Here is a 27,494-nt window from a genome sequence, read left to right on the forward strand (position 1 = left end):
CCTGTGGCAGAGAGTTCTCACAATAATACTTGGTGTCAACTTTTGTCACTATAACAAAATACCTGAGACATTTAACTAATAAAAAAACAGTGATTTATTTTGGCTCCCAATTCTGGAGCTTCTTATCCAACATCAAGTAGCCCTGTTGTAGGATTTATACCATAAACAAAGTAGAATTGAGAGACAAGAGGTCATCAGGTCTCACAGTCCCCTTCTAGGACACCCCCAATGACCTAAGGTCCTCTCCTCTCCTCTCCTCTCCTCTCCTCTCCTCTCCTCTCCTCTCCTCTCCTCTCCTCTCCTCTCCTCTCCTCTCCTCTCCTCTCCTCTCCTCTCCTCTCCTCTCCTAGTAGAATTGAGAGACAAGAGGTCGTCCGGTCTCACAGTCCCCTTCTAGGACACCCCCAATGACCTAAGGTCCTCTCCTCTTCTCTCCTCTCCTCTCCTCTCCTCTCCTCTCCTAGTAGAATTGAGAGACAAGAGGTCGTCCGGTCTCACAGTCCCCTTCTAGGACACCCCCAATGACCTAAGGTCCTCTCCTCTCCTAGTAGAATTGAGAGACAAGAGGTCGTCCAGTCTCACAGTCCCCTTCTAAGACACCCCCAATGACCTAAGGTCCTCTCTTCTAGTAGCACCGCTGTGGGTCCTAGTTCTTGAACATGTGGACCTTTAGAGAATATTCACTCAAACTATGACACTCCTCGTGGAGCCTTCCTGGGGCTCACCTGGGCAGGTGTAGAGGGAAGAGAGGGTCAGCTCCAGCCACTGGCGATAGAACCCAGCGCTCATGCCACCTCTACTATCAGATTGTCTCCTTTCCTCAGAAATAACTCCTATTCTTCCTGATATTTACATCCTATCCCTAGCCTGGCCATCAGTGGCCGATTTCATTTGTACAAATTCCCAAAGTGAAGACGACAGGATAGTGTAAGGTGCCTTAACCCAGCACTACCTGCCTCATTCTCTACATCGTAGGTATCTGGAATCCACCAGATCCACATCTGTTGACATATCTTTCATAGAAGATTTTTTTGTCAGGCCCTTATTGTTCCAAAGTTTTACTGCCCCTCCTACAGCATAAAGGGCCACTATGCTTTGCTTTTCTGACCAGCCAACTAGGCAACATCCGGTTTAACAAAACTAATGTCTGCACATGTTTTGTAGTTTGGAAGCTGTAAGCCCTTTACTTTGAGCCGCTTGTCAGAAGATCTGAGCATGAGTTCTTTGCTGGCTGTGAGGGAAAGCTGGCAGGGTCAGCGAGGGGAGAACTGGGCACAGGGTATGAGCTGCTTTGTCCCTTCCACTCCCCTCTCCTCCTAGTGTTAATGATCCAAGAGAAGGCAGTATTAGTCGGTGACAGCTGCTGTGACTGCATTATAGTGCTGCTCTTGTGTTCACAGGTCAACCTGGCCTATGCCTATGAGACCAAAGATGCGCTGTGCTTGGTCCTGACCATCATGAATGGGGGTGATCTGAAGTTTCACATCTACAACATGGGGAACCCTGGCTTTGAAGAAGAGAGAGCCTTGTTTTATGCAGCTGAGATCCTCTGTGGCCTGGAAGACTTACACCGTGAGAACACTGTCTATAGGTGAGCGGTGCTCCTAGAGATGGCCCAGGGATGCTCAGTGGATCCTTGAATCAGTCCCAGTAAGATATGGGAAGAGTCACTGTCTAACGGTATCACATTGCCACATGACCTGCCCCACCCAACCTTGAGCCTGTTCTAACTTTCACCTCCCCCCCATCTTAACATCACAATGGCCCGGACTCTATAGAGCCCCATACCAAGATGCTTCTTACAGTGAACAGCACTTCATGTTCTCCCCCTAGTGCACAGGATTTTGACAGACTCCGTTGCCTCTCCTGTACTTTTAAAAAAGATTTTTATTTTATTTTTTTAAAATTTATGTGTGTTTGTGAGTTTGTCTGTATCAGTGCCTGCTGAATCCAGAAGGGGCAGTGGCTCCCCTGGAGCTGGGATTACAGGTGATTGTGAACCATCTTGATATGGATGCTGGAAGCCAAACTCTGGTCCTTTTGAAGAGTTTTTAAGTACTCTCAACCACTGAGCCATCTCTTCTGTCTTCCCTTCTGCATTTTGAGCAAATACTGAATTATTTCCTTATGTGTTCAGAAGAAGGGACTGATGTTTTGATATTGGCCAGCTGCATTACATTTCTCAAGGGACCCACTATAATCTAGTTTTTGTAGCAAATTGATTTCCACCACCATGTGCCTTTAAAAAAAAAACTGTGATAAGTTCCTGAAAGTTAAGGACTGATGATAGCTCTACCCCGGACACTGCCAGCATATGGGATACTGTCAGTCCTCACAGACACCCCAGGCACCCACACACTCAGTTCATGTCTTTACGTGGGATTTCTGGGTGAAGATTGTCTTTGGAACCCAAGAGGATTTTAGAAGCAATAAAGAATGTTCCTGAGAGCTCCTGCCCCAAATGATAGCTCCTGCCTGTAATTCTGTTTTGTTTTTTATTATAGTAAGAAGTCAGAAGAGTTACCCTAAGAGCTAAAAGAACCTCTTTAATTGCCTTTCACTTAAAAGTGTTGTGGGATGTGGGGGGACAGCCTCTAGAGTCCCAAATTCCCTTCCTCTAGAGCAGCAAAGACCTAAGGCAGTGATTCCCAACCTTCCTAATGCTGCGACCTTTTAATACAGTTCCTCAATTGTAGTGACCCCAATCATAAAATTATTTTTTGTTGCTGCTTCCTAAGTGTAGTTATGCTGTTATAAATCATAATGTAAATATATATATATGTTTTCTGATGGTCTTCGGCTACCTCTTCTTTCGGAGGGTTATTCTATACCAAGGGGGTTGCAACTCACAAATTGAGAACCACTGACATAAGTAAGGTATTCCTTCTTGTTCTACCTGCCCTAGATTGCCTGTGAATTTGATCCTGTCCCGTGGTTCGTGGCAATCTGTTGTTTCCAATCCATTGCCACTGGTTTCTTGAGTTGAGAGTTTTTACCTTTCCTTGGAAATGTCAGCACATCAAAAGAAACCCATGTAAATAATAAAAGGCAGCAAAGCTGGTCTGTAATAAAGAAGGGTACGCAATACCCATCTCCTTTGGTGGGACTGCCCAGGATTTGGGTAGTCTTCCTGTAAGAACAACTGCCATCGGTTAAACAAAGCTGGCTGGTGCAGAACTGGAGCCTCCATCCAGATGCCAGTTTTGTCAGCCCTGGGATCCCAATCTAAGCTACAACTTCACCCAGCTTTTGCTGGGATATCCAGTCTTCTGTCTGTTCCCCTCTCTGGGAAGGCAGAAGTTATTCTTTATAAGCAAGATCCTGTCAGTGAATTGAGACATTATGGATAAGATGAAACAGCACCACTAGCAGCTGTGGCTTCTGCTTGAGCTTAATCCTGGGCTTTGACACAGTAGGATTTAGGAGATAAGCCAGCCTCCTGGGACCTCTTCCATAGGCATCTCTCCTCTGGCCCATCTTCACCATACAGCTTTCTTCCTAATGGTGCTCTGGTCTTGGTGTCTTCTCTTTGTTTGTTTCTAGGACCTGCTCTGCCTACAGGGTATTCTGTGATATCATGTCTTCCCAGCCCTCCAGCAAGTCTCTAGCCATACTAGCCAGTGTCCTCTGCCCCATGGACCACCTGTGTGACGATAGGCACTAGAATTGGCCTTTTCTGACCTCCTAGTTACTCTGTAGGAAAGAGAAGAAGCCAAAGGCAAACTTCAGCATTTGTGTTAAATTACTGGGAGGAGAGAAATGATCTGACAATGGTCTTGACCCATAGAGACCAGACTATCTCAACCCAGAGGTGGGAGGCAGACATCTTGTGGCCCCTGGGCCTGTTTGACACCAGAGGATCAGCTCAGATGCAATGTGTCTTTGCTGCATGGAATGGCCATGCTCAGATGCCTATTGTTTTCACCCTGCAGAGATCTGAAACCAGAGAATATCCTGCTGGATGATTATGGTAAGTCAGGGACTGGAAGATGGGGGCCTTTTCCGTTACAGTGTCTGAGGCTAATGTTTCAAGTTACCCAGAGCAAGGGCCTGCAGACACTCTCGGGAATGGAGGGCCTGGTTAGACCAGGACCATGGAAAGGGTTGGGGGTCCATAGGGCAGAAGACCCCATTACTGCTTCTTACTCCTGGGCTTGAGGAAGGATCCTTCTTTGTGAAGTAGTGTAGCTCAGCTGACTCTGACATCAGAGCCAGTGTCAGTGACAGAGAGTGATGACCAAAAGCAAAGAAGCAAAGATTTGGAGGTAGTGCTGGACATCCATGCCACTTGTCCTGCTCCTTGTCCTGTTTGTGAAGCAGAAACATCAGGACTGTGATGGACACTGTGAAGAGGACTGTGTAGTGAGGGTACTACATGATGGCCCACAGAAAACAGCTGCTGACTCCAGCCAGCTGTGAACATGCCATTAGCTGTGTACTCTCATTGTACTTGCCCTTGGGTATAAGCAAGTGGGTGGTATTCCCTCATGCAGTTCAATCCCTCATACCTCATACATAGTTTCTCGTGTACCTAACTAGGTTTTCCTAGTTATTCCTGCCACAGAGGGACAGGTGGCTTCCAAGTATCCATCTTACATATAATAAGCCTGAGACTCAGGCCAGCCTGACCATGACAAAGATACTACCAAGTCTCCTGCATATTCCTGGGTTACACAGCCCCCCTCCTCCTTCCCAGTTTGGTGACTTGGAGAGAGCTGTGTGTAGAGAAACAAGGAGCACAGGATCCTCCAAGAGGTCCAGGCCACAGTGCATTCTCTGAACTACTCACACTGAAGTCCCACAGGGGCTCTCTTCCCCTTTCCTGTAAGAGACCACAGAGCTGGAGGCCATCTGAGATACTCAGGCCTGACAGGCATTTATGGACAAGGGCATGTGCTCCTTCCTGAGTGTGAAATATAATCCATGACTCTGCATAGGTAGAGGTAGGCAGTGCTGCCTGGGCCTTGGGGGTCAGTTTGGACTCTGAACTCAGATTCCAGGCCAGATCTTGCTCTTCTCATTTCTCCATATCTTTGAAGAAAACAAACAAACTCCAAAGACCAATCAGGAAGGCAGGGAGTGGCTTCTCAAATTGCTTTATAATTTTTCTCCTTAAGCAAATTGTTGCAAAATGTCAAGAACTTCATATTTTTCCTGTGAAGCAATCTGAGAGTCAGCCAGGATATTTTAAACTCTGTGACCTCAGCCTTCCAGAAAGCCTATTGGGACATTAAATGTGATAGGTCAGTCCGTGACTAGCCTTGTCCAAACATCCTTCTGCATTTTTATTAATGTTTCCCTCATTATGTACAATTTCTAGACATCTCACCTACAGTCTCCTAAGGTCACAGGGTTACCTTGTGAGAGCAGGCCGAGGTCACATCTTCATTGCGCAGAGGCCTTGTGTGTCTATGTCCTTGACCAGGGTGTTCATGTGACTATGAACTCATTGACCCTGCTGTCCCCAACAGGCCACATTCGGATCTCAGACCTGGGACTAGCCGTGAAGATCCCTGAAGGAGACCTTATTCGTGGCCGTGTGGGCACTGTTGGTTACATGGGTGAGTAATACTTTGTGCCCATCACAACTGAGCCTCCCCAAGGCCATCAATTAAAAGTCCTCTTGTCTCTTTTTGTTTTGCTGTTTAAAAGTATTGTACTGATTTTCCATAGGGATGCTTGGTAGGAGGCCCAATCAGGTGGGGTAGGCCAGTGGGACCCAAGGTGTAACCTAAACTGAGCTCTCTGTAACCCCCTACCACCAGCCAACCTAAGTCTCAAAGACAAGTCATCCTGGGGATTGGGACCAGAGCCTGGCACTAGCATTTCTAGGGGAGCTGTTGTTGAAGAAGGACCTACCTAGAATAGGTATCAGATAGATATTCTTTGGGGAGACCTCTGAGAAGAATGTGGCCATTAAGAAGAGCTCTGGGACCACCACAGGAGCAGGTACAAGAGAGCAACCATGGAGGCGGGTAGGCCTGAGCCAGAGACCTCTGTGGGAGCAGGCCTGAGCCAGTGACTTCCACAGGATCAGACCTGAATCAGTGACCTCAGCTGGAGCAGGCCTGAGGCAATGACCTTCACAGGAACAGGTGGGGCAGCTGAGGGAACAGGCCCAAGCCAGAGACCTCTGCAGACCCGGTGGGCATGAATTGGCAACCTCCAAGGGAGCAGGCCTGAGCCAGCAACCTCTGCCAGAGCAGACCCAAGGCAATGACCTCAGTGGGAACAGGTCAGAGCCAGCAATCTCTGTGGCAGCAAGCCCTAATAACACCTGGGATTGCAGAGCAACCTCTGGAGTGACTGGAACCGTGACCCTGACTGTACCACAAGGGGCATCCATCAGAGCCTTGGATCCACTGGCACCTGAAAGATTGATCATCAGAGACACAACCCTAATTACACCAATCAGGAAAAGAAGGGTAGACAAGGTAAAAACACACTCAACACCACAAAGAACAACACTACACTAATAAAAACTAGTGGCCCTACAGCAGCAAGACTTGAACAACCAAATATGGATAAAGCAGAAGAAAATGACCTAAAAGATAACTTTAGGAGAATGTTTCAGTCCCTTAAAGAGGAAATGAAAATTTCCCTCAAAGAAATGAAGGAAAAGACAAAAATTGGAAAAAATCAACAAATCCCTTAAAGAAAACCAAGAAAAAGCAATCAGACAGATGAAAGAAACTATTCAAGACTTGAAAATCAAAATAGAGACAATAAAGGAAACACAAACTGAGGGAATTATAGAAACAGAAATTATTGCAAAACAATCAGGAACTACAAATGCAAGCATAAACAGCAGAATACAAGATATAGCAGAGAGAATCTCCAGCACTGAAGATACAATAGAGGAAATAGACTCATCAGTCAAATAAAACATTAAATCTAACAAAAGCTTAACACAAAATATTCAGGAAATATGGGACACCATGAAAAGATTAAACCTAAGAATAATAGTGATAGAAGAAGGAGAAGAAGTCAAACTCAAAAGCACAGAAAATATATTCAATAAAAATCATAGAAGAAAAATTTTCCCAGCCTAAAGAAAGATACAAGAAGCTTACAGAACAACAAATAGACTGGATAAAAAAAAGTCCCCTTGCCACATAATAATCAAAACACTAAACATATTGAATCAAGAAAGAATATTAAGAGGTACAAAGGAAAAAGGACAAGTAGCATATAAAGGCAGACCTATCAGAATTACACCTGACTTCTCATTGGAAACCGTAAAAGCCAGAAAGTTGTGGTCAAGTGTTATGCAGACATTAAGAGACCATGGATGACAGCCCAGACTACTATACCCAGCAAAACTTTCAATCACTATAGATGGACAAAACAAGATATTCCATGACAGAACCAGATTTAACCAATACCTAGCAATGAACCCAGCCTACACAAAGTACGAGAAGGAAAACTCCAACCCAAAGAAGTTGACTACATCCACAAAAACATAGACATTAGAAGATGTTACAGCAGCAAATCCGGCAAAATGGAAAAATACACACAATAACATCACCAACAACGAAAACTAAAATAACAGGAATTAGCAATCACTGGTCATTAATATCCCTTAATATAAATGGACTCAACTCACCTATAAAGAGACACAGGCTAACAGTTTGGATACAAAAATCGAATCCATCCTTCTACTGCATACAAGAGACATACCTCAACCTTAAAGACAGACATTGCGTCAGAGTAAAGGGTTGGGAAAATTTTTTCCAATCAAATGGACCTAAGAAGCAAGATGGTTAGCTATCCTAATATCTGACAAAATAGACTTCAAACTAAAATCAATCAAAAGAGACAACGAAGGACATTTCATATTAGTCACAGGAAAAATCCATCAAGAGGAAATCTCAATACTGAACGTCTATGCCCCAAATACAAGGGCACTCTCATAAGTAAAAGAAACATTTATAAAGTTTAAATTATATATTAAACTCCACACACTAATAGTGGGAGATTTTAATACCTCACTCTCACCACTGGACAGGTCTGTCAGACAAAAAAATCAACAGAGAAATAGGGGAACTAACAGATATGACTCAAATGGACTTAACAGACATCTATAGAACATTCTGTTCAAACATAAAAGAATATACCTTCTTCTCAGAACCTCATGGAACCTTCTCAAAAAAACTAAGCACATACTAGGTAACAAAACAAACCTTAACAGATTAAAAAAGTTGGAATAATGCCATGTATCTTACCGGATCACCATGGCTTAAAATTAGAATTCAACAGCAACACTAATTCCTGAAAGTCCACAAACACATGGAAATTAAACAATGCTCATCTGAATCATCAATGGTTCAGGGAAGAAATAAAGGAAGAAATTAAAGACTTGCTAAAATTCAAGAAAAATGACCACACAACATACCTGAATTTATGGGACACAATGAAAGCAGTGTTAAGAGAAAAGTTCATAGCACTAGATACCTATATAAAAGAAGCTGGAAAAACCCAACACTAGTAAGTTAACAGAACACCTAGAAACTGTAGAACAAAAAGAAACTAATTCACCCAGGAAGACTAGACAGAAGGAAATAATCAAATTGAGAGCTGAAATCACAATATAGAAACAAAGAAAGCAATACAAAGAATCAATGAGACAAAGTTCATTCTTTGAGAAAAATCAACAAAATAGACAAACTTTTATCCAAAGTAATCAAAAGGCAGAGAGAGAATATTCAAATTAACAAAATCAGAAAATCAGATATAACAACAGACATGGAAGAAATCCAGGGAATCATCAGGCCATACTTCAAAAACCTGTACTCCACAAAATTGAACAACTTAAAGGAAATGGACAATTTTCTGGATAAATATCACTTACCAAAATTAAATCAAGACCAGATAAGCACATTAAACAAACTATAACTGCTAAAGATAGAAACATGCATAAAAAAATCTCCCAACCAAAAAAATTCAGCACAGAATTCTACAAGATTTTCAAAGAATACCAGCACTCCTCAAATTGTTCCACACAATAGAAACAGAAGGATCATTGCCAAACTTTTTATGAGGCTATAATTACCCTGATATCCAAACCACACAAAGACATTACCAAGAAAGAGAATTACAGACCAATCTTACTCATGAACAGTGATGCAAAAATACTCAATAAAATATTGGCAATCCATATCCAAGAACACATCAGAAAAATCATCCAACATGACCAAGTCTCCTTCATCCCAGAGATGCAGGGATAGTTAAACATATGAAAATCAATCAATGTGATCCACCATATAAACTGAAAAAAAATGATCTTCTCATTAGATGCTGAAGAAACATTTGACAAAATGCAACATCCCTTCATGATAAAGGTCTTGGAGAAAGCAAGGATACAAGGAACATACCTAAACATAATAAAGGCAATATACGTAAGCCTACAGCCAATATCAAACCAGATGGAGAGAAACTCAAAGTGATCCCACTGAAATCAGGAACAAGACAAGGTTTCCCACTCTCTCCATATCTATTCAATGTAGTTCTTGAGGTTCTAGCTAGAGCAATAAGACAACAAAAGGAGAACAAGGGGATACAAATTGGAAAATAAGTCAAACTCTCACTATTTGCTGATGATATGATAGTTTACGTAAGTGACCCCAAAAATTCTACCAAGGAACTTCTACAGCTCATAAACACTTTCAGTAATGTAGCAGGATACAGGATTAACTTGAAAAAAATCAATAGTCCTCCTGTACACAGATGATAAATGAACTGAGAAAGAAATCAGAGAACCACAACCCTTCACAATAGCCACAATAGCATAAAATATCTTGGAGTCACTCACTCTAAACAAGCAAGAGGAAACTGATGTGGGAGGTCCTTCTATGTGTATCTTTTATTGGCTAATGAATAAAGAAGCTGACTTGGCCTGTGTGATAGAGTAGAGTAGAGATAGGCAGGGAAAACTATATATATTTCTGCTCTTAAGGTATTGTGTTTGTGCAGCTCATTTAAAACTGTAATGTATAATTAAGAAATATAGGTTAATAGTCATCCATAATAGTCAAGCTTGTAGTCATTTTAGTTAGGTTTTCTAGATGTACAGAGTTGTATTTCAGATGGATAAGCATTCTTCAAACCTTTCAAAGACTACAGAATATGGCATTTAAAATGTTTAAGAACATAGGACTTTTCATGACAACGAGACACATCTGCTCCTGGCAGCACCAATTACTTCAAGAGGTTGATGGGCCCTGAAGAGGCTCCTCATGGAGTTTGTTAGCCATTTGGGCAAGAAACTGCTCTTGGCTGGATTGCTTGATGGTATGCTGTGTGAACTGGACATGGAGGACCCATGGAGAAATGACTGTTAAACTTGCCTAAAGGTGAGATCATTTTTCAGGGTTCCTGGCAGACATTCTGTAGGACACAGAAGAAAGTGACTGACAAAATGCAAATATAGGTGGAACTGTCTTTGAAATTTACTGCTTTGTGGAAAGGTCTGCCAGATACTGTGAGCTTGTAGGCTGAAGATGGATGCCCCAACAATACAGAAGAACTTTGGGTGACTGTCCAGACAGCAAGATGTCTCTGTCAATTCTAGAGTTTTGGAAGCCACTTTCAATGCACTTTCTGTTTACTTAGGTAATATTATATCCTTCTGGAGTCTTTGATGGAGTTGAAGAATAGATAGTTATAATTATAGTTTTTAGTTATGATCAAAGATAGAGTAGATATAAGTATTGTAATCATAATTCTTGTTTGATACCTATTTTGTTATATTTAATTTTACTATGTTAAAGTTAAAGCCTTCCTTTTTATTTAAACAGAAAAGGGTAAATGATGTGGGAGGTTCTGTCTATGTGTTACTTTTATTGGTAAATAAAGAAACTGGTTTGGCCTGTGAGATATGGAAAAGTAGAGCTAAGCAAGGAAAACTAAACTGAATGCTGGGAGAAAGAAGGCAGAGTCAAGGAGAAGCCATGGAGTTGCCGCCAGAGACAGATATGCTGGAAGCTTGCTGGTAGGCCACGAGCCTCATGGTAAAATATAAAATAATGGAGATGGATTAATTCTAGATGTAAGAGCTAGCTAGCAGTATGCTTGAGTAATTGACCAAGCAATGATTTAATTAATACAGTTTCTGTGTGGTTACTTTGGGACTGGGCAGCTAGGAACCAATAAGCAGCCTCCTACAACATAAAGAATGCCTTTATGACAAGAACTTTAAATATTTGAAGAAAAAAATCAAAGAAGACACCAGAAAATGGAAAGATCTTCCACACTCTTGGGTAGGTGTTGGAGGAAGGGAGGCCACTGGTTGGTTCCCGGCCTCCCGGCTAGCTTAGACCGGAAATAATCACACAGAAACTGTAGTAATTAAATCACTGCTTAGCCCATTAGTTCTAACTTCTTATTAGCTAACTCTTACATCTTAATTTAATCTATTTCTGTTAATCTGTGTATAACCACGTGGCTGTGGCTTACCGGCTAAAGTTCCAGCGTCTGTCTCTGGTTGGGCTACATGGCATCTCTCTGACTCCACCCTTCTTTCTCCCAGCATTCCTGACACTGTGCTCTCTGTGGACGATAACATGACACTCTTGACCTTGTCCACTTCTCTTCCTTGTCACTCTCAGAAGGTCTTAAGACCCACTTCTTTGGTGTCACCATCTTTTTGAAAGATGCCCAGGGAGTGATTCCTTCCCTTTTCTTGACTCCATCAGGAAGTAGCTCCCTCCTCGACTTCCCCTTTCCCCTGTGCTTCCGACAGCACTTTCTCCAGAGGTAGGTAGAATTAACATAGTAAAAATGGCAATCTTACAAAAAAAAAAACCTCTACAGATTCAATGCAATGCCCATCAAAATGCCAGCAAAATTATTCACAGACCTAGAAAGAATAATACTCAACTTCATATGGAAAAGCAAGAAACCCAGGACAACCAAAACAATCCTGTACAGTAAAGCAACTTCTGGAGGCATCACAATTCCTGCCTTCAAACTCAACTACAGAGATACAGTACTGCAAACAGCCTGATTTTGGCATAAAAACAGACAGGAAGAACAATGGAACCAAATCAAAGACTCAGATATCAATCCACACACCTACAAACACCTTTTTTTTTTTTTTTACAAAGAAGCAAAAAAAATATAAAATGGAAGAGAGAAAGCAACAAATGGTGCTGGCATAATTAGATATCAACATATAGAAGAATGAAAATAGGTCCATTATCTATCACCATGCACAAAAATCAAGTCCAAATGGATCAAAGACCTCCACATAGAATCAACCACACTGAACCTCATAAAAGAGAAAGTAACAAGTATGCTTGAACTCATTGGCACCACTTCTTAAATATAACCCCAGTAGCATAGACACTGAGAGCAATTAATAAATGGGACCTCCTGAAACTGAAAAGCTTCTTTAAAGCTAAGGACATGGTCGACAAGACAAAACGGCAGCCTACAAAATGGGAAAAGATCTTCACCAACCCCACATCAAACAAATACACAAAGATCTCCAAAATATACAAAGAACTCAAGAAAATGGTCCTCAAAAGAACAAATAATCCATAAAAAAATGAGGTATAGACCTAAACGGAGAACTCCCAACAAAGGAATCTAAAAAGTCTGTAAGACACTTCAGGAAATGATCAACATCCTTAGCCATCAGAGAAATGCAAATCAAAACAACTCTGAGATTCCATCTTACACCTGTAAGAATGGCTGAGATCAAAAGCACTGATGACAACTTATGCTGGAAAGGATGTGGGTAAAAGGAACACTCCTGTATTGCTGGTGGGAGTGTAAACTGGTACAGCCCATTTGGATAACAGTATGGCGACTTTTCAGAAAATTATGAGTCAACCTACTTCAAGACCCAGCAATACCAGTATATACCCAAAGGTTGCTCAATTATGTTCATGGTAGCATAGTTTGTCATAGTAAGAACCTGGAAACAACCTAAGTGCCCCTCAACTGAAGAATGGATAAGGGAAATGTGGTATATTTACACAGTGGAGTACTACATAGCAGAAAAATTACATTTTTTAAATTTGTGGGTAAATGAATGGATCTATTGAGTGAGGTAACCCAGACCCAGAAAGACAAATATCATATGTACTCACTCATAAGTGGCTTTTAGACATAAAGCAAAGAAAAACCAGCCTACAATTTCCAATCCCAGAGAACCTAGACAACAGAGAGGATCCTAAGAGTTATAAACATGGATCTAATCTACATGGAAAATGGAAAAAGACAAGATCTCTGGAGTAAATTGGGAGCATGGGGACCGTGGGAGATAGCAGAAGGGGAGGGAGGATGGGAGGAGAAAAATATATAACTTAAAAGCATTTTTTTAAACTTGCACCAAAATTTATTTGTCACCTTTTTATAACTCCTTCAGAAAATTATTTTTTATATCCAATATTCTGAAATAACAGTTTTTAAGATGCAAACAAAGGTGAAATAATTTCTTGTACCTAAAAGAATACAATACAATTTTCCAAAATATGCACAGTTTTAGTAGCACGTGATGAGAAATCACATCGCTCCCTGAGAAAAGACAAAGCAGTGTCTGGAGATCGCCAAGAACAAGTCAGTTTTGCATATGATTGTTTTCACAGAAAACACACAGTGCGTTATTCAGAGAGTTCCAGAGACTATTGCATATGTGCACTGGGACACTAATGCTGTATGCACAAGAAGTTTAATTTCTAGTTAGGCACTTACCTGAATTCAAGCAATTTTTTTTAAAAAAGAAGAGCTCTAAAATTAGAGGAGCCTATCATGTTTCCAAGCATAGTTCTAAGTAAGGACCACCCTGCGTCCTCTCAGCCTGTTCCAAGACTAACATGCTGGGAGTAGACCTGGAGCTAAACTCTTAGAATCTCCTACCAATTATGAACATTTTTTACTTCCCTGCACATTCCTTGTATATGTATCCCCAGTAACTCTGGGGTGTAGGGTTTCCCTGAAAACTCTAGGCTAGAGACCTGTTGCCATCTACCCAGGCCTGTACCTGCAGATGATGTGTGGGATTCAATACATTGTCTCTGGTACTAGATGCTCTTTTTCACACTACATAACACGTGGCAAGCTGTGGGATATTTGTGTGAGTATGTGTGTATGTGACCATGTGAATTCTGATAGTTATATTTGAGAGATCTGAGGGATATATGGCAAATAGATGGATAGGGGATAGATGGATGGATGATAGATGATAGATAGATAGATAGATAGATAGATAGATAGATAGATAGATAGATAGATAGACAGACAGACAGACAGACGGGTGGATGGATGATAGATAGATGGATTGATGGATGGGTGTATGGATGATCAATGGACATAAGGGGAGATAAGCAAAGAGGTAGATAAAGATACACTTGTTCAGTGCCTGCCTGGAAATCTGTTTACACATTTGTATTGCTCTCCTTTTGGACATAGTTCTGAATGCTTTGTTCTCACACAGTCTCTGTCACGTGTCCACTGGTGCATGTCATGTGTGTGTGTGTGCTTTTCATTCTGACTGGCCTCAAGACATGTAGCTGTTTTGTGCTTCTGTGGTGAATCTGTGTGTCATTTTTATAAGAGTGGTAGGAAAGATACAATAAAGGATTTAAAAATTATTATTTTTATTATTTTATGTGTATGGGTCTGTGTACCATCTGTGTACCTAGTTCCCATAGAGGTCAGAAGAGGTTGTTGGATCCCCTGAAAATGGAATCACTTGTGGTCCTGAGCTTCCATGTGGGTGCTAGGAATCAAACTGAGGTGCTCTAGAACAGCAAACCCATCTCCCAAGAAATTATTAGAAGTCCAGGTAGATCGAATAGAATCTTTAATTTAGGTGGGTACCCTTCTCCATTGAAATAAATATGTATGCAGTGCATCCTGTATGTGAAAGTCATACCTGTCACTGGGGACAAAGTAGTGAAAACTGTGGTGTGTATTCTATTTGAGGACACATTTCCATGCTCCATAATCAGAGTTCTGAAACCTCCTTCAGAGCTCTTGGGCACAGTGAAGCATCATGTCCAGGAAGGCTTTCTAGACAAAATGGTATTTGCACACCTGCTGGGTTGAAGTTGGGGCTTTGAAAGAAGGTAGCCCCAGTCCAAAACCCCAGTCCTTCTGCGAGAATACATTACCCTTGGGTACTGCTAAGATGAGGAGCAGCACCGGCTGTGTGCTTGGGCTGCATCCTGCTGCCTATTGTCCCTCATTTTCTCCCTTCCTTCTGTCCTCAGCCCCAGAAGTCCTGAACAACCAGCGATATGGCCTGAGCCCTGACTACTGGGGTCTGGGCTGTCTCATCTATGAGATGATTGAGGGCCAGTCGCCGTTTCGAGGCCGCAAGGAGAAGGTTAAGCGGGAAGAAGTGGATCGCCGGGTGCTGGAGACTGAAGAGGTATATTCCCCCAAGTTCTCTGAAGAGGCCAAGTCCATCTGCAACATGGTAAGCTCATCTCAGACAGGCTGACAGGATAGGAACATTAATACACATCTATGGGTGGTATAGCCCTTACACTAGAATCGCATGTGCTCCTTGATCTGACTGAGATGTTAGATATGCCTTAGGGGAAGTCTGGCATATTGGGCAGGATTACCCCATGAACAAGAAATGGGGATTGAGTGAACACCCATGAAGGTCTATCCTTTGTGGAGAAGTAAGCAAAGGATGAGGATGATAGCCTAAGCTGGTTCACAAGCAAGTTTCTGCTCTTGAACTTGGACCTCCTTTTCCCTCAGCTCTGGATTCTAACAAAGCGAGCCTTGTTGACAATGTCTACTATGGTGCACCAGGCCCCTGACACTAAATTGAAAATTCCAAAAGGTGATCTCCCACTCCTAGGTTAATCCCAGGGCCTGGGTTGGGGCTTAGACACATCATTGTTTTCTGCAACTACCCCTGTCTGGCCACTTCTGTGTCATAGTGCTATGGGAAGGGAATGACTGGATTTGCCATCTGATCAAGTCCAAAAGAAGAAGAAGTGTTCCTCTGCCCTGACATGTGTAAAAGACACGATGAAGAATGGCATGCAACAAATAGACCCTAAGCCCATTAATCAACCTCAGAGAAGCATTGCAGCAGACAGAGTGGGTACCAGAGGGACTGGCAGCAAAGGTCAGGGTGGAGGGAGATGGTTGCCAGTGATGCTTGTTTATGCCATCTTCAGCTATCTGTGTGGTGTGACAAGGCCGTTGGAGGAGGTGTCACAGTCTTAGGTCAACAGGGACATGTACATACTGAGAGGATGAGGCAAACATGACCCTAACACCACTACCACTGTAGCTGGTCTTTCTTCAGACTGTCAGCTTTTGTTTAAACTTTTTTCCAACTAGCTTTTAAAACTTAAATGAACCTGTTTGTATTAATTATGTTCTGCCATGTGGCTCATTACCTCTCCTCAGTATCTTACATCTGGTTTCCTGTGTCTGGCTGGCAAACCTCCTACCTCAGATTCTTTCTCAGAGTTCTGTCTCCGCCTGCAAGTCTCACTTAACCCCTCCTACCTAGCTATTGGCCATTCGTCTGTTTATTAAACCTATCAGAGGGTGCCTCAGGCAGATGAAGTAAAACAGAGGCACCCAGCATATCACCTTCACCCTCCCCCACCAACTTTCTGCTTCAACCCCAGTCTTTGAGCTGGAACTCTTCCGGTAACTAGGGACATTGATATCCCTCTTCTGCCCCCTTGTGGCCACTTTGGGAAAGATGCTGGCTAAGCTTGATACTCTGGTCTGTAGCTGAAAAGAAACAAAGGGTTGAACCCTCATCTTTGTCACCTGGAAGAACCACCAGAAGTCTTCTCTTGTGGTCGTGGATTCTGGACTTAGACATCCTCTTCTTTGTAATACACACTCTGCTCTACTAAAATGCCAGACCTGTAAATCATGCCTCTTAAGGTCTAGAAGTCCCCACATCTAACTTCTTTGTCTCCTGGATCATTCTGGGCCTGGTAGTAGCCGATAAGTAACATAGCCCTACTTCTCATCCTTCTTTCATCTTATCCTTGATGATGCTACCCATCTGCCAGCACTGTGGACGATTGGAGCTGTATTTACAGGCGTTTTGTATTGACAGCCACTTCATAGCCTTGCTTCTTTGGTGTTTCTTGGAATGGAGAGAACATAGCTCAGTTATATATGGAAAAGAGAAACTCAGGGTCAGAGAGATGGCTCAGTAGGTAAAGCTTGCTTTTGTGTGTGTGTGTGTGTGTGTGTGTGTGTGTGTGTGTGTGTGCAAGCCTGGTGACCTAAATTCAAGTCCTGGAACCCATTTGAAAGGTAGAGGGACAGAACGGACCACACAAAGTTGTCCTCTGATCTCCACACACAATAATAATAAATAAACATTGTAAAACAAAACAAATTAAAAAAGAGAAGTCCAGGTGTGGGCACTAATCTGAGCCACCAGCCTGGTAATGTGCCACAGGGTGACTGAGAACATGCCTTATTTGTTACAAAGATGTGATCTGGTGCTTGTTTTGCTGCCACTTCAATTCCTCACCTAGACTGTGAGTTCTAGGAGGCAGCACTGGGGAGGCTAGAAGAGAGACACTTGTGAGAGCTATAGCCACAGATGTTCCTTCGCCCTTCTGTCCTCTGGGCAGATGGAAAGGCCCAACCACATGGCCTCATGGGATTCTCTTGTTGCAGCTGCTCACCAAAGACTCGAAGCAGAGGCTGGGCTGCCAGGACGAAGGGGCTGCTGAGGTCAAGAGGCACCCCTTCTTCAGGAACATGAACTTCAAGCGCCTGGAGGCTGGGATGTTGGACCCTCCCTTCGTTCCAGATGTGAGTAGCCACCACTGCTCCTAGGAGCTCTAAACTCACCTCTCCCAGACATGCTTTCTAGTAGACTGGAGAGTCCAGCTGTCCTCCTGGAGCATTATAGACTGCCGACTGTCCCTTCCTACACTCTGGCTATTTTGTGACAGGGCTGTAAATCATGTTGTCAGAATGTACGGATGGGGTGTGAGCCCTGGAACTCTACATTGGTTGTTCAGAGACTTAGGTACTTTCTCCAGTATAGGGGGCCTAGACAACCTTCAGTTGTCTTACCTGTCCAGTGCAGTCCAAGACACCTCCCCTCCCTGAACCTTCCAGTACATGGAAGATTGAGATAACCTAAATGGAAAGTGCTGTAATGGGTATTAAGGACCACCACATTCAGTTCAGTATAGCTGAGCATCTACTGTCCAGTTAAATTAGGATTTTCCTTAAAGGTGCTCTACTGGGTCTGCATAGCCCAGGCTCATGTTTAGCTCACACTCACAAAGGAGGCCCACCCAGCAAGGCTTTTTTGTGCCTCTGTGCTTTCAAGATTGAGGACCCTTGTTGGGGTCTGGAGGATGGAGCCAAGGACTGCGGAAGGTACAAGAATATTGGAGTTGGGAACTGGCTTGTTTCAAAGTTGGCAGATGTGGTACACGTCTCTTCCCAGCCCCCTGCTTAGTAATGTCAGGACAAGAGCCTGCAGTAGACCAGGATGGGACTATTGACACCACAGCAATTGGCCAATATTACAAATCAGAGCTTTTCAAGACCCCTTTCCAAGAACTAGTTATTAACCATTTTGTAGCATGATTAATAAAAACCCAGGGACAGAAATTGGGGTTCAACCTGAAGTCAGAAAAAGCAAAATAGCCAGCCACTGGCTCTTACCTCTACCTCAGTCCAAAATGGCAATCCTGTCTCCAGGAATCTCAGAATGAGACTGTCTGAGAGCTGTCTCTTCCTGTTTTATATTCCTCTCTAGTGCTGGGATTAAAGGTGTGTACCACTACCACTGGTTTCTATGGCAAACTAGGGTGGCTACTGGGATTAAAGGTGTGTGCCACCACTGCCTGGTCTGTAAGACTGATCACTACTGCGGTTTTACTCTCTGACCTCCAGGCAAGTTTTATTTATTAAAATACAAATGAAATATCACTACACTTTCCCTTTTTGTCAAAGCCGTCTTGTGCTTTGCTCTGGTTCTGGGTCCACAGCATCCCCACAGACCACAAACCCCAAACTGTAACCAGTGCCACCTCTCTTCCAAAAGATAACACTCTGAAACAGTGCTATCTTCCTGATGGTGTGGGCTTCCTAGCAGCCAAGGCAGCTGATGGATGAGGTGCCCAGAGATTCCAGAGATCATGAACTTAAAGACAGAGATAACCTCTTAGCCTCTTGGACCTGTCTTGAAAGAGATCACAGGTCTATGGTCTATGTGAATAAGCAGTGGTAAAAAGGAACTCTGGACTGGGCGTCCCCAGCTCTCATTTTACTTGGATCAGGTCCCCTTGGTGGATCTGAGAGAGGGAACCTCAGGTTTGAGGACCCAAAAGATGAGAAGTTTAGGAAGATGTCCCACTGTTCTCTATCAGAACCTAAGAGACAGGCTTGGGGACCTGGCAGCCATAGGAAGGGCCCATGTGATGGAGCCCTTTGTCTCTTATAGCCCCGGGCTGTGTACTGCAAGGACGTGCTGGACATTGAGCAGTTCTCTACTGTGAAAGGTGTCAACTTGGACCATACGGACGATGACTTCTACTCTAAGTTCTCCACAGGATCTGTGCCAATCCCATGGCAAAATGAGGTGGGCAGGGCATGCCACCAGCTTTTCTCTAAGAGGGATGGGTTGTCAGAGAAGATGAAAGTGCAAAACAACAGAAGGGTCACTGGGTAGGCAGCACAGATGGGCTTGGGTTGGAAGCCAACAAGGTAGCTGAGAGAGAACAGGTGGGCAGCAGCCAGGTGCCTCCCTAGGAGGTCTGCTTGAAATGGAAGGAAATGGGGCATCTTCTAAAAGTACATACATTAAATTGAGTAAGTCAGCTGATCAAATGCGGTATGGATGATGGTCAAGTAAGCTATAGGAGATGGTTTGGAGGGGGAAGAGTGTGCCTCTGGTGGGTTATATTCTTAGTGGAGACCCCCAGAAAGTTGCAGAGAAGCCCTGTTAGAGGAAGGGGCAGAGCCAGTAGGGCAGGGTCTAATGTCTCAGGGAAGGCCCCCGAGGGTGACAGTGTTGTTTCTATTCTGCCTTTCTAGATGATAGAAACAGAATGCTTCAAGGAGCTGAATGTGTTTGGACCCAATGGTACCCTCTCACCAGACCTGAACAGAAATCAGCCTCCAGAACCTCCAAAGAAAGGGCTGTTTCATAGACTCTTCAGGCGCCAGGTGAGAGTCAGCCTGGCCAACCTGGCCTGAGCTCTAGGATTCCAGCCCACTTCACACACCAGAGATCCAGACTGCCCCTTGTTTGTATAGCCTGGTAGCCTGGAATTGTTAGTCAGCTTGTCCAAAATCCCAGCACCCCTTGTTGGTGATACAGGGTCCCATGTTAACATTGTTGACACAGGGAAACTGATTCTCATCACAGGGCTGTGCCACAGAGTGAAGGATGTTGAAAAAGCATTACCAACCTCTGCCCAATAAACACAGAGGAAGAAACAACTCAGCACCTCCTCTATCAGTGGTCAGCACTAATGGTCACCCTGCAGGGCAAACCCACCTCAGACTGGGAAACACTGTTCCCTTGCTCAATCCCCTCATACTAGCTGGCATTTTCCCCTTGGGAACAGACTTTGTTCCATCAAAGCTTATCCCTGAAGGAAGGATTGGTATAGACCAAATGAAAGAACAGCCCTTGGGAAGATCTGAAAATCCAGAGTGTGAGAACCCAGGAGCCCTATTCCACAACTACAAAGGCAGCTGCAGCTGTGTCTAGTCAGCCTAGCCCTTCAAGAAGGAGGAGCCTCAGGATTCCCATCTTAGAGCTTGGAAGTCTTTCTCTACTTGTCTCTCCTCCCCTAGGTCAGCTGTGGTCACTTGACCTGAACTCTCAGCTCTCTCCCTCAGATAGCAAGGATAAAATAAAGGTGCTTATTTACAGAGATGCATTATGGATTAGGCCCTAGGCTGTGTACTTGATATCCCATACCCCAGCTTCCATCCAATAACTAATTCATTCTACCACCATATCTTAGGCACCTCCCATGTACCAAGAGAGGGGGAGACTCATTACTTGTGGGCATCCTGGTGAAGTGTGAACACATGTGTGGGCTTTCATTGCTCCATTCCAGCTAAGGAGACTGAGATTGATGGACTCAAAGAACTTAACCCTAGCTCACACCTCTGGTGACCTCACAGACTATCTGTTATCTGGGACACAGGGCAGGAAGCATCTTCAGACTCATGGGGTCTGCCCCCTACCAAGTTTAAGTTTCACATCCTACACTGTGATATATTTGTGTTTTTATAATACAAAGACATGTTTAAACAGTTCCATCAAGTAAAACTCCAAGTTCTAGAAAGAAATCACCCTTTTCCTCTGCTCACAGATTTAGGATTTCTTAATTCCATGGCTCTTCCTGGGCACCAGATAAAACCCTTTGCTCAAGGAGCAGCCTGTAAACTCAGGTCTTCTGGGGAGAATGCAAAAAGCCAAAACACAGAGAAGGTTTGAACATTCTGGATTCTACTGCCCTACTTCCAGAGCCACCATGAATGTGTCAAATCCATGGGCTTTGAATTTACCAAGAACTGATTCTATTCCTCTCTCTTCCCAGCATCAGAACAATTCCAAGAGTTCACCCACTCCTAAGACCAGTTGTAACCACCGCATAAATTCAAACCACATCAGTTCAAACTCTACTGGAAGCAGCTAGTTTCAGCTCTGGTCTTGAAGTCCAAAGTGGAACCAGCTCAGACCCTTCTACTTGGAAGCGGAACTTGTAGCTGATGGAGCTTCTACTATGGCTGGGTAGCCAGGAGAGCTCCCCTGGGAACTGGGATAGGATACTGTTCATCCCAACAACAAGCCTCCAAGTTTCTCAAAGAAATTTCCACTCAGGTCTGCTTTTCAAGGTGGCCCCAAGCTGGGGTGAACTAGAATTGTCCTTGTTGAATATTGCAATAGAAACCCAATGGGATATGCAACTTGCATGGATTTTAATAGCATCCTAATTAGAACTGAATTTTGTCTTTATCATTTTTAAAGGAAAGTTTTGTAAATTTCTCTATTGTCTCAGTTTACATTTTGTATATTTGTATTTAACTGAAAGTCAAGACTTTGAGGGTGTATATTTTCTGTGTAGCCACTTTTAAGCCATGTGTTTTAAGCCATTTTAGATGGGGGGTTTTACAAAAAAAAAGTGGCTCTAGACTTCCAGAGCTTCAGAAGAGAAAATGTTTTTTATTAAATGTAGAAAATGTTTCACCTTTTACCTTTTAAGCCCTGATTGCATCTACCTATGTTCATCTCTCTGATCTTTTCCTCAGTGTAGCTCTCACTCTCTTGTTGACTTATAACAATCAGAATGAAATGCCAAAATGCACTTGAGACATTCCTCCCTCAAACACTCTCTGTGGGGTGGGGCATCATTGGTAAGAATACTTCTATGGGCAGGCATTTGACACTGCAGCTTCTCTTGTTCTCTTGCTGTTGGGTGTCTGGCATTGCAGGGCAGGGAATCCCAAGTCATTGGGCTGCAGATCTTGGCAGCTAAAGCCAGTGGTTTTTAAGAGATTTCTGTTGTATTTGGGGATTTCTCCTATATATTATTTTTAGTAGTTTATACTGATGATAAGGACCAGTAGGAAACCCAAGTGTTCCAAACCATGGGACTATGGAAAAGTATGAATTGGGGGTTCCATCATGAGTGACTACCTCCATGCCTGTTTAGGCCTTTGCTGGTCAGTAAAGTGATCATCATATCATGACACCTTAATGGGGTCCCACAGATTTGTTGGCTCATGTGGCATGAAGGAAGTCATCTTTCTAGGCAAGTGGGATGCCTAAGAAGAAACTTGTACTGGTGAAGTAACAAGACAATCTTATTGTCACTTCCCAAGGAGATCTTGGCCAAAGGCTCGTTCTAATTGGGCATCTTAAAGTCACAGGCACAAGTCACTCGTGGAAGATTTGATGGACTTACCTTTCCAGCCCCGGGGAGTTGTTGTCCAGCCCCTGAAATCCCAGGAGGTGACAAGGTACAGATTGGCCCTCACCTTCTCACCAGGACAGGGTAAGCAGCTGGTCTCACTGCTCCCCTGGGAGGATGAGACTCTGAGTGTGACTCTGCCTCAAAATTTGTCTCAGCTACCAACTACTGGGGTTTCTTACAGGGTGAGCCAGGTGCTACTGGAATCAGCTCCTGTTAAAATGCAGATTACTGGGCAACACCCCAAGCCAATACTTGATGATCTCATTTTGTAGTCCAGGCTGGTTTCAAATTAAATATCCTCCTGCCTCAGCCTCCTGAATTCTAGGATTGTAAGTGCATACTACCATGAAAAATGCATCTTTCCTAAGCTGCTCAGACCCTTCTGATGCCCCATAGTGTGAGAACCATCCCCCAGGCCTGTGTGTATGGCCATTCCGAATGTGTTTTCCTGAGGCACCTGACAGCTTTGAGACTTCAGCCTGTCAGGAGGAAAATCCCAAGCATTTTAGTCTCATGTCTTTGATTCCAAGCTCTTCCAGGGCTCACTGCTAGAAAGGAGCCTGGTCTTTGGGACTAATCATCCTGAAGTCAGTTAACCATGAGAGAAGAAACAGCCAGGCTCTATGATGCATGATTAACCTCAAGCCTGGCCCCTTGACTGCTTCTGAACTTTTGAAGGGCTGAATATGAATCAAATGCAAATGACCATATCCAGGTTCTGCTGGGGAGCAGGACACTCAGTACTTCCAGATCCTCAAGCTGTTGCTCATGTTTCTTCCTTGAGGACCAAAAGAATTGTCATCTTTCTGGTGTGGTTATAAGCCCCAGCCACACACAACCTCTGACTCCTTTTCACAGGTTTGTTCCTATTTCCCCACCCAAAGTCATTTAACTCATGTCAAATAGGTAGCGGTTAGGAAAGTTTCTCCTTAGGCCTCAAAATCAAGGCAATGTCCATTTTCAGCAAAGAATCTGTGAACAGAGACTGCACTTTTGTTTCCCAGCCACCCAGACCTGAATAATCACACAGAACTATATCAATTACAACACTGTCAGGCCAATGGTTTAGGCATATTCCTAGTTAGCTCTTACATCTTAACCCGTTTCAATTAATCTACGTATTGCCACGAGGTTGTGACTTACCAGTAATGTTCTGGCATCTTTCTCTTTCGGTGGCTACATGGCATCTCCATGACTCTGCCTTCTTTCCTCCTGTATCTCTGCCTGGATTTCCTGCCTGCCATATTCTGCCCTGCCATAGACCAAAGCAGCTTCTCTATTAACCAATGGTAATAAAACATATTCACAGCATACAGAGGAACATACCATATCAAGAATACCCAGGAAGCTAAACGGAAAACACAAATCTGTCTACCATGTGTTTGCATCATGAGGTCCTGAAAGACCAGTGCACTGAAATGTACCTGAGTGCCTATGGGAGGCAGGGATAGACACATGTTTCAGTCTTTCAGTTTGTTTTGGCCTACTCATGGCTTCATAGCAAGAAACAGTGCCTGAAAAGTGTCCCTCCTCCCTGACTAAGTCTTCCTCCTGCCTTTGTTTCTATAGCTGCATTTTAAAGGTATTTTTTTTGTTTTAAAATGAAAATAAGCCCTCTGCCATGTCCAGGAGAAAGTGTATGTGGACACTCTGTTGTGCACGTGAACTCTTTGCAGAAGAACCTTTCTTGTTTCAAGTGTGGCATGTTTCTAACTGAATGTCCCTTGATTTGGAATGAGAAGCTTCTCTGCTTTTGCTGTTTGGGAAATAGGCCTCTGTCTGCAGTATGTAGGGTGGTCTCTGCTGTAACCATTCTGACTTAAAATTGTCCTTTATACACTTTAGTGGGGGGAAGGTGGACTGTGAATATCATCCCCAGAATATCAAGAATGTCTGATCCTCACCTTCCAGGAAGATGGTGTGTATCCTCTAATCATTTTTGAACCTGAACTACACAAGGCTCCAAATTTACTTACCTGCCTAGGGGCTGAGCCTGGCTGTAGCCACAGGACTGGTCTCTGATATATTTTGTTTTCTGGGAGGGCAGGCAGCAAGAGACCTGCCACACAGACCCAGATCACAGGTAGCCCCAGTCATATGTATGCCTGACAGGCACTGGCTCATGATGTTTCTGATGAGTTCACGCATGGGAACATGTGCACGGCACTTCTTTGCATCAGAGGCACAAGTAAAATGAGAGTCTGCCTCAGAGCTGAGACCAACCCCTTGAGAAAGCTGAGGCTGGGAAGCTTCCATGCTTCTCCAAGGAACTCAGCCCAATATTACAATCTATTTTTTTCTTCTGGACCAAGTACTTTCTTGAAAGGTTGGCTTTACTTTCCAGCAAATTAAATGAGCCACTAACCTCAACACAGAGCAGGCCATGCAGCCTCCCAGAGTCTGGCATTCTAAGCCTTGACAAAGGGAATGGTGCCAGCTTCTTGGACAGCTAGAGGTCCCAAGAGAAAGAAAAAAGCAACACTGGGATCTTCTCTTGGGCAATCGTGTGCTTTCTTTTCTGATTGTATCCTCATCCCCTTCCAAGTGTCTTCATAAACCAATACCCTGAAATAGGACCTTCTAACATAGGTTTTGCTATGGAAAAGCAGTATAAAGTCTCTTCCTCCAGACTACAGTTGGGAAGCCCCACCCTGGCCCACTTTCTATACCTGCTTGTACAGCCAGCCACCCAGCTAGTGAAGCTGGCAGGTATGTAGGCCAGATCCTGCACAGGCACATAAAGTATCTCCTCTGGCTCAGACTGAAAAGTCATGACTCAGGACAATGATTTAACATGTGACAAGCTAGGTCACCCTAGGAAAGAAGCTGGTTCACCTAAAGGAATTGGGCATTTTTCCAGTTTATTGACCTACCATTCCTATAATTGATCACAAATAAATATTGTCCATTAGAAGGGCATTGTGGCTGCTGGCATTGTTAGAATAATAACTCTAGTATCCAAAGGTTTTCATTTTGGAGGTTATTCTCAATGATAATAGCTTCTGTTGTGCTGCTCTGAACCTCTCATGCTCCATCCACTATGTTACAGTGCCACCATGTCTAGCCACAACCACTGTTGTTTTATAAAGATAAATAAATTCCTTAATGAATATAATACTGCATTTCTTTTCTTCTGTGGAAACACTGACCTCTTGTTTGTGTGACACTTGCCTGAAACATGTTCATACTGACTGCAATAGCCCCTCAGTTAATCCTTTCTCAAGTCGATTCCACCCAAACCAAATCTGGCCCTTGCACTGACCACACCAAGAACTGCCATCACGTTAGTACCTAAGGAGGCCAGCAGAACTCTTACAAGGCCATCAGAGTTTGAACACAAACCCAACAGTTTCTAGTCATGGAGACAAAGTAGACTAGGACAGGAATGCCAGGAGGCACCCATACTTGCTGCCTGATGAGCCTTTTACACAGAGGCAGGCTCTTTAAAGAACATTTTTCAGCTTTCATGAGGACATGGGATACCCAGAACCCAGGCCTATGCTCTGGTGGACCTGGTCCCCTGGCAAACTCTAGATTCTTTTTGAGATGGGGTGAATACAGTGGCAGTCCCCACATTTGTTCACACACCCTGTGTTTCCCCAGCAAGCATTTGGTAGAGCAGAAGGACACAGAAGAGAGTGGATACTTGAGGCTCCTGTCTTCCAGCATGAGCTCTGGAGTTCATATGCCCCATGGAAGACTTTAGTCCCCTGGCTCCTGGAAAGCAGACACTTTTCCTAATTGAAAAGACAAACTGAGACAGAAGCTCTGTGTAGGTGCTGCCTGGCAATGAGATGGAATGGGATGTTCATCGTCTTTCCTGGAATGAGAGAAGAATTGCTGAGCAGCAGTACTGAGGAAACAACCAACAGGTACATGTTGCTAATCATGTGTGAAGACTTGCAAGAGAATGTGGAGGGACCAAGGACAGGAAGCCTTCCAACTCAAGAGACAGGAACCTCACTAGAGATAGTGGAAACCTTCCCTAACCCTTTGAAGGCTATGTATTATTTTGGGAGACTTTTACCAATCTAGAAAGCCCACTGCCACAGCCAACCTCCTGACAGAATATCAGGAAGAAACTCGGGTCCCATGGCCCTGCACACCGAGACTGTTTACCTCATTACCCTACTTTGTCTGGGCAGACAAGGAGGATAGGTGGGAGGAAGTGATGATCCACACCTCTATTACGCTCTTCACTCTAAACAGCTGTGCACAGTAGATGAGGGCACTGAATGGTCTCCATTTGGTCTTGCCCAGGAGAGGTGCTCTCCTCCCAAACCCAGCCCTTCTTGGGACACCAGGGAGTGTCAGGCTCTGGGTGAGATCTACCTAGACCCCTTGAGATGGTCACAAGCAAGAAACTTTGAGTGCTAGGAACCCTCAAACCACAGCAAGTGAGGCTCTTGTACCACTGTGAACAGAGCTTCTTTGAGCTAAATAGTGGGTGGACCTGGCTTTAGTTGCCTTGTGGGTGTAGCTTCCTGGTGGCAAGCTGTGTTAAGACAGGGAGACGGAGACAGGAAGATCCCTGGGATTCACTGGCCAGTATAACTGAATCTTCAAGCTCCAGGTTTAGTG

At 43.7% G+C, this 27,494-nt stretch overlaps 1 protein-coding gene across 2 annotated transcripts in view; it reads left to right on the forward strand.

Annotated features, from left to right (window-relative positions):
- The window catches only part of Grk5 (G protein-coupled receptor kinase 5), a 206,795-nt gene extending 180,767 nt beyond the window's left edge, over nucleotides 1-26,028 (forward strand). For both annotated transcript variants that reach the window (XM_075974572.1, XM_075974573.1), the window contains 8 exons: nucleotides 1,401-1,591; nucleotides 3,933-3,970; nucleotides 5,472-5,561; nucleotides 15,219-15,427; nucleotides 17,632-17,769; nucleotides 19,421-19,558; nucleotides 20,014-20,145; nucleotides 21,537-26,028. In XM_075974572.1, the coding sequence (XP_075830687.1) occupies nucleotides 1,401-1,591; nucleotides 3,933-3,970; nucleotides 5,472-5,561; nucleotides 15,219-15,427; nucleotides 17,632-17,769; nucleotides 19,421-19,558; nucleotides 20,014-20,145; nucleotides 21,537-21,635 (1,035 nt within the window). In that variant the 3' untranslated portion in view covers nucleotides 21,636-26,028. The remainder of the gene's footprint in view (nucleotides 1-1,400; nucleotides 1,592-3,932; nucleotides 3,971-5,471; nucleotides 5,562-15,218; nucleotides 15,428-17,631; nucleotides 17,770-19,420; nucleotides 19,559-20,013; nucleotides 20,146-21,536) is intronic.
- Nucleotides 26,029-27,494: the final 1,466 nt, after the last annotated feature.

The sequence above is a fragment of the Microtus pennsylvanicus genome, chromosome 5, assembly GCF_037038515.1.
Source record: "Microtus pennsylvanicus isolate mMicPen1 chromosome 5, mMicPen1.hap1, whole genome shotgun sequence".
Classification (NCBI taxonomy): Eukaryota; Metazoa; Chordata; class Mammalia; order Rodentia; family Cricetidae; genus Microtus; species Microtus pennsylvanicus.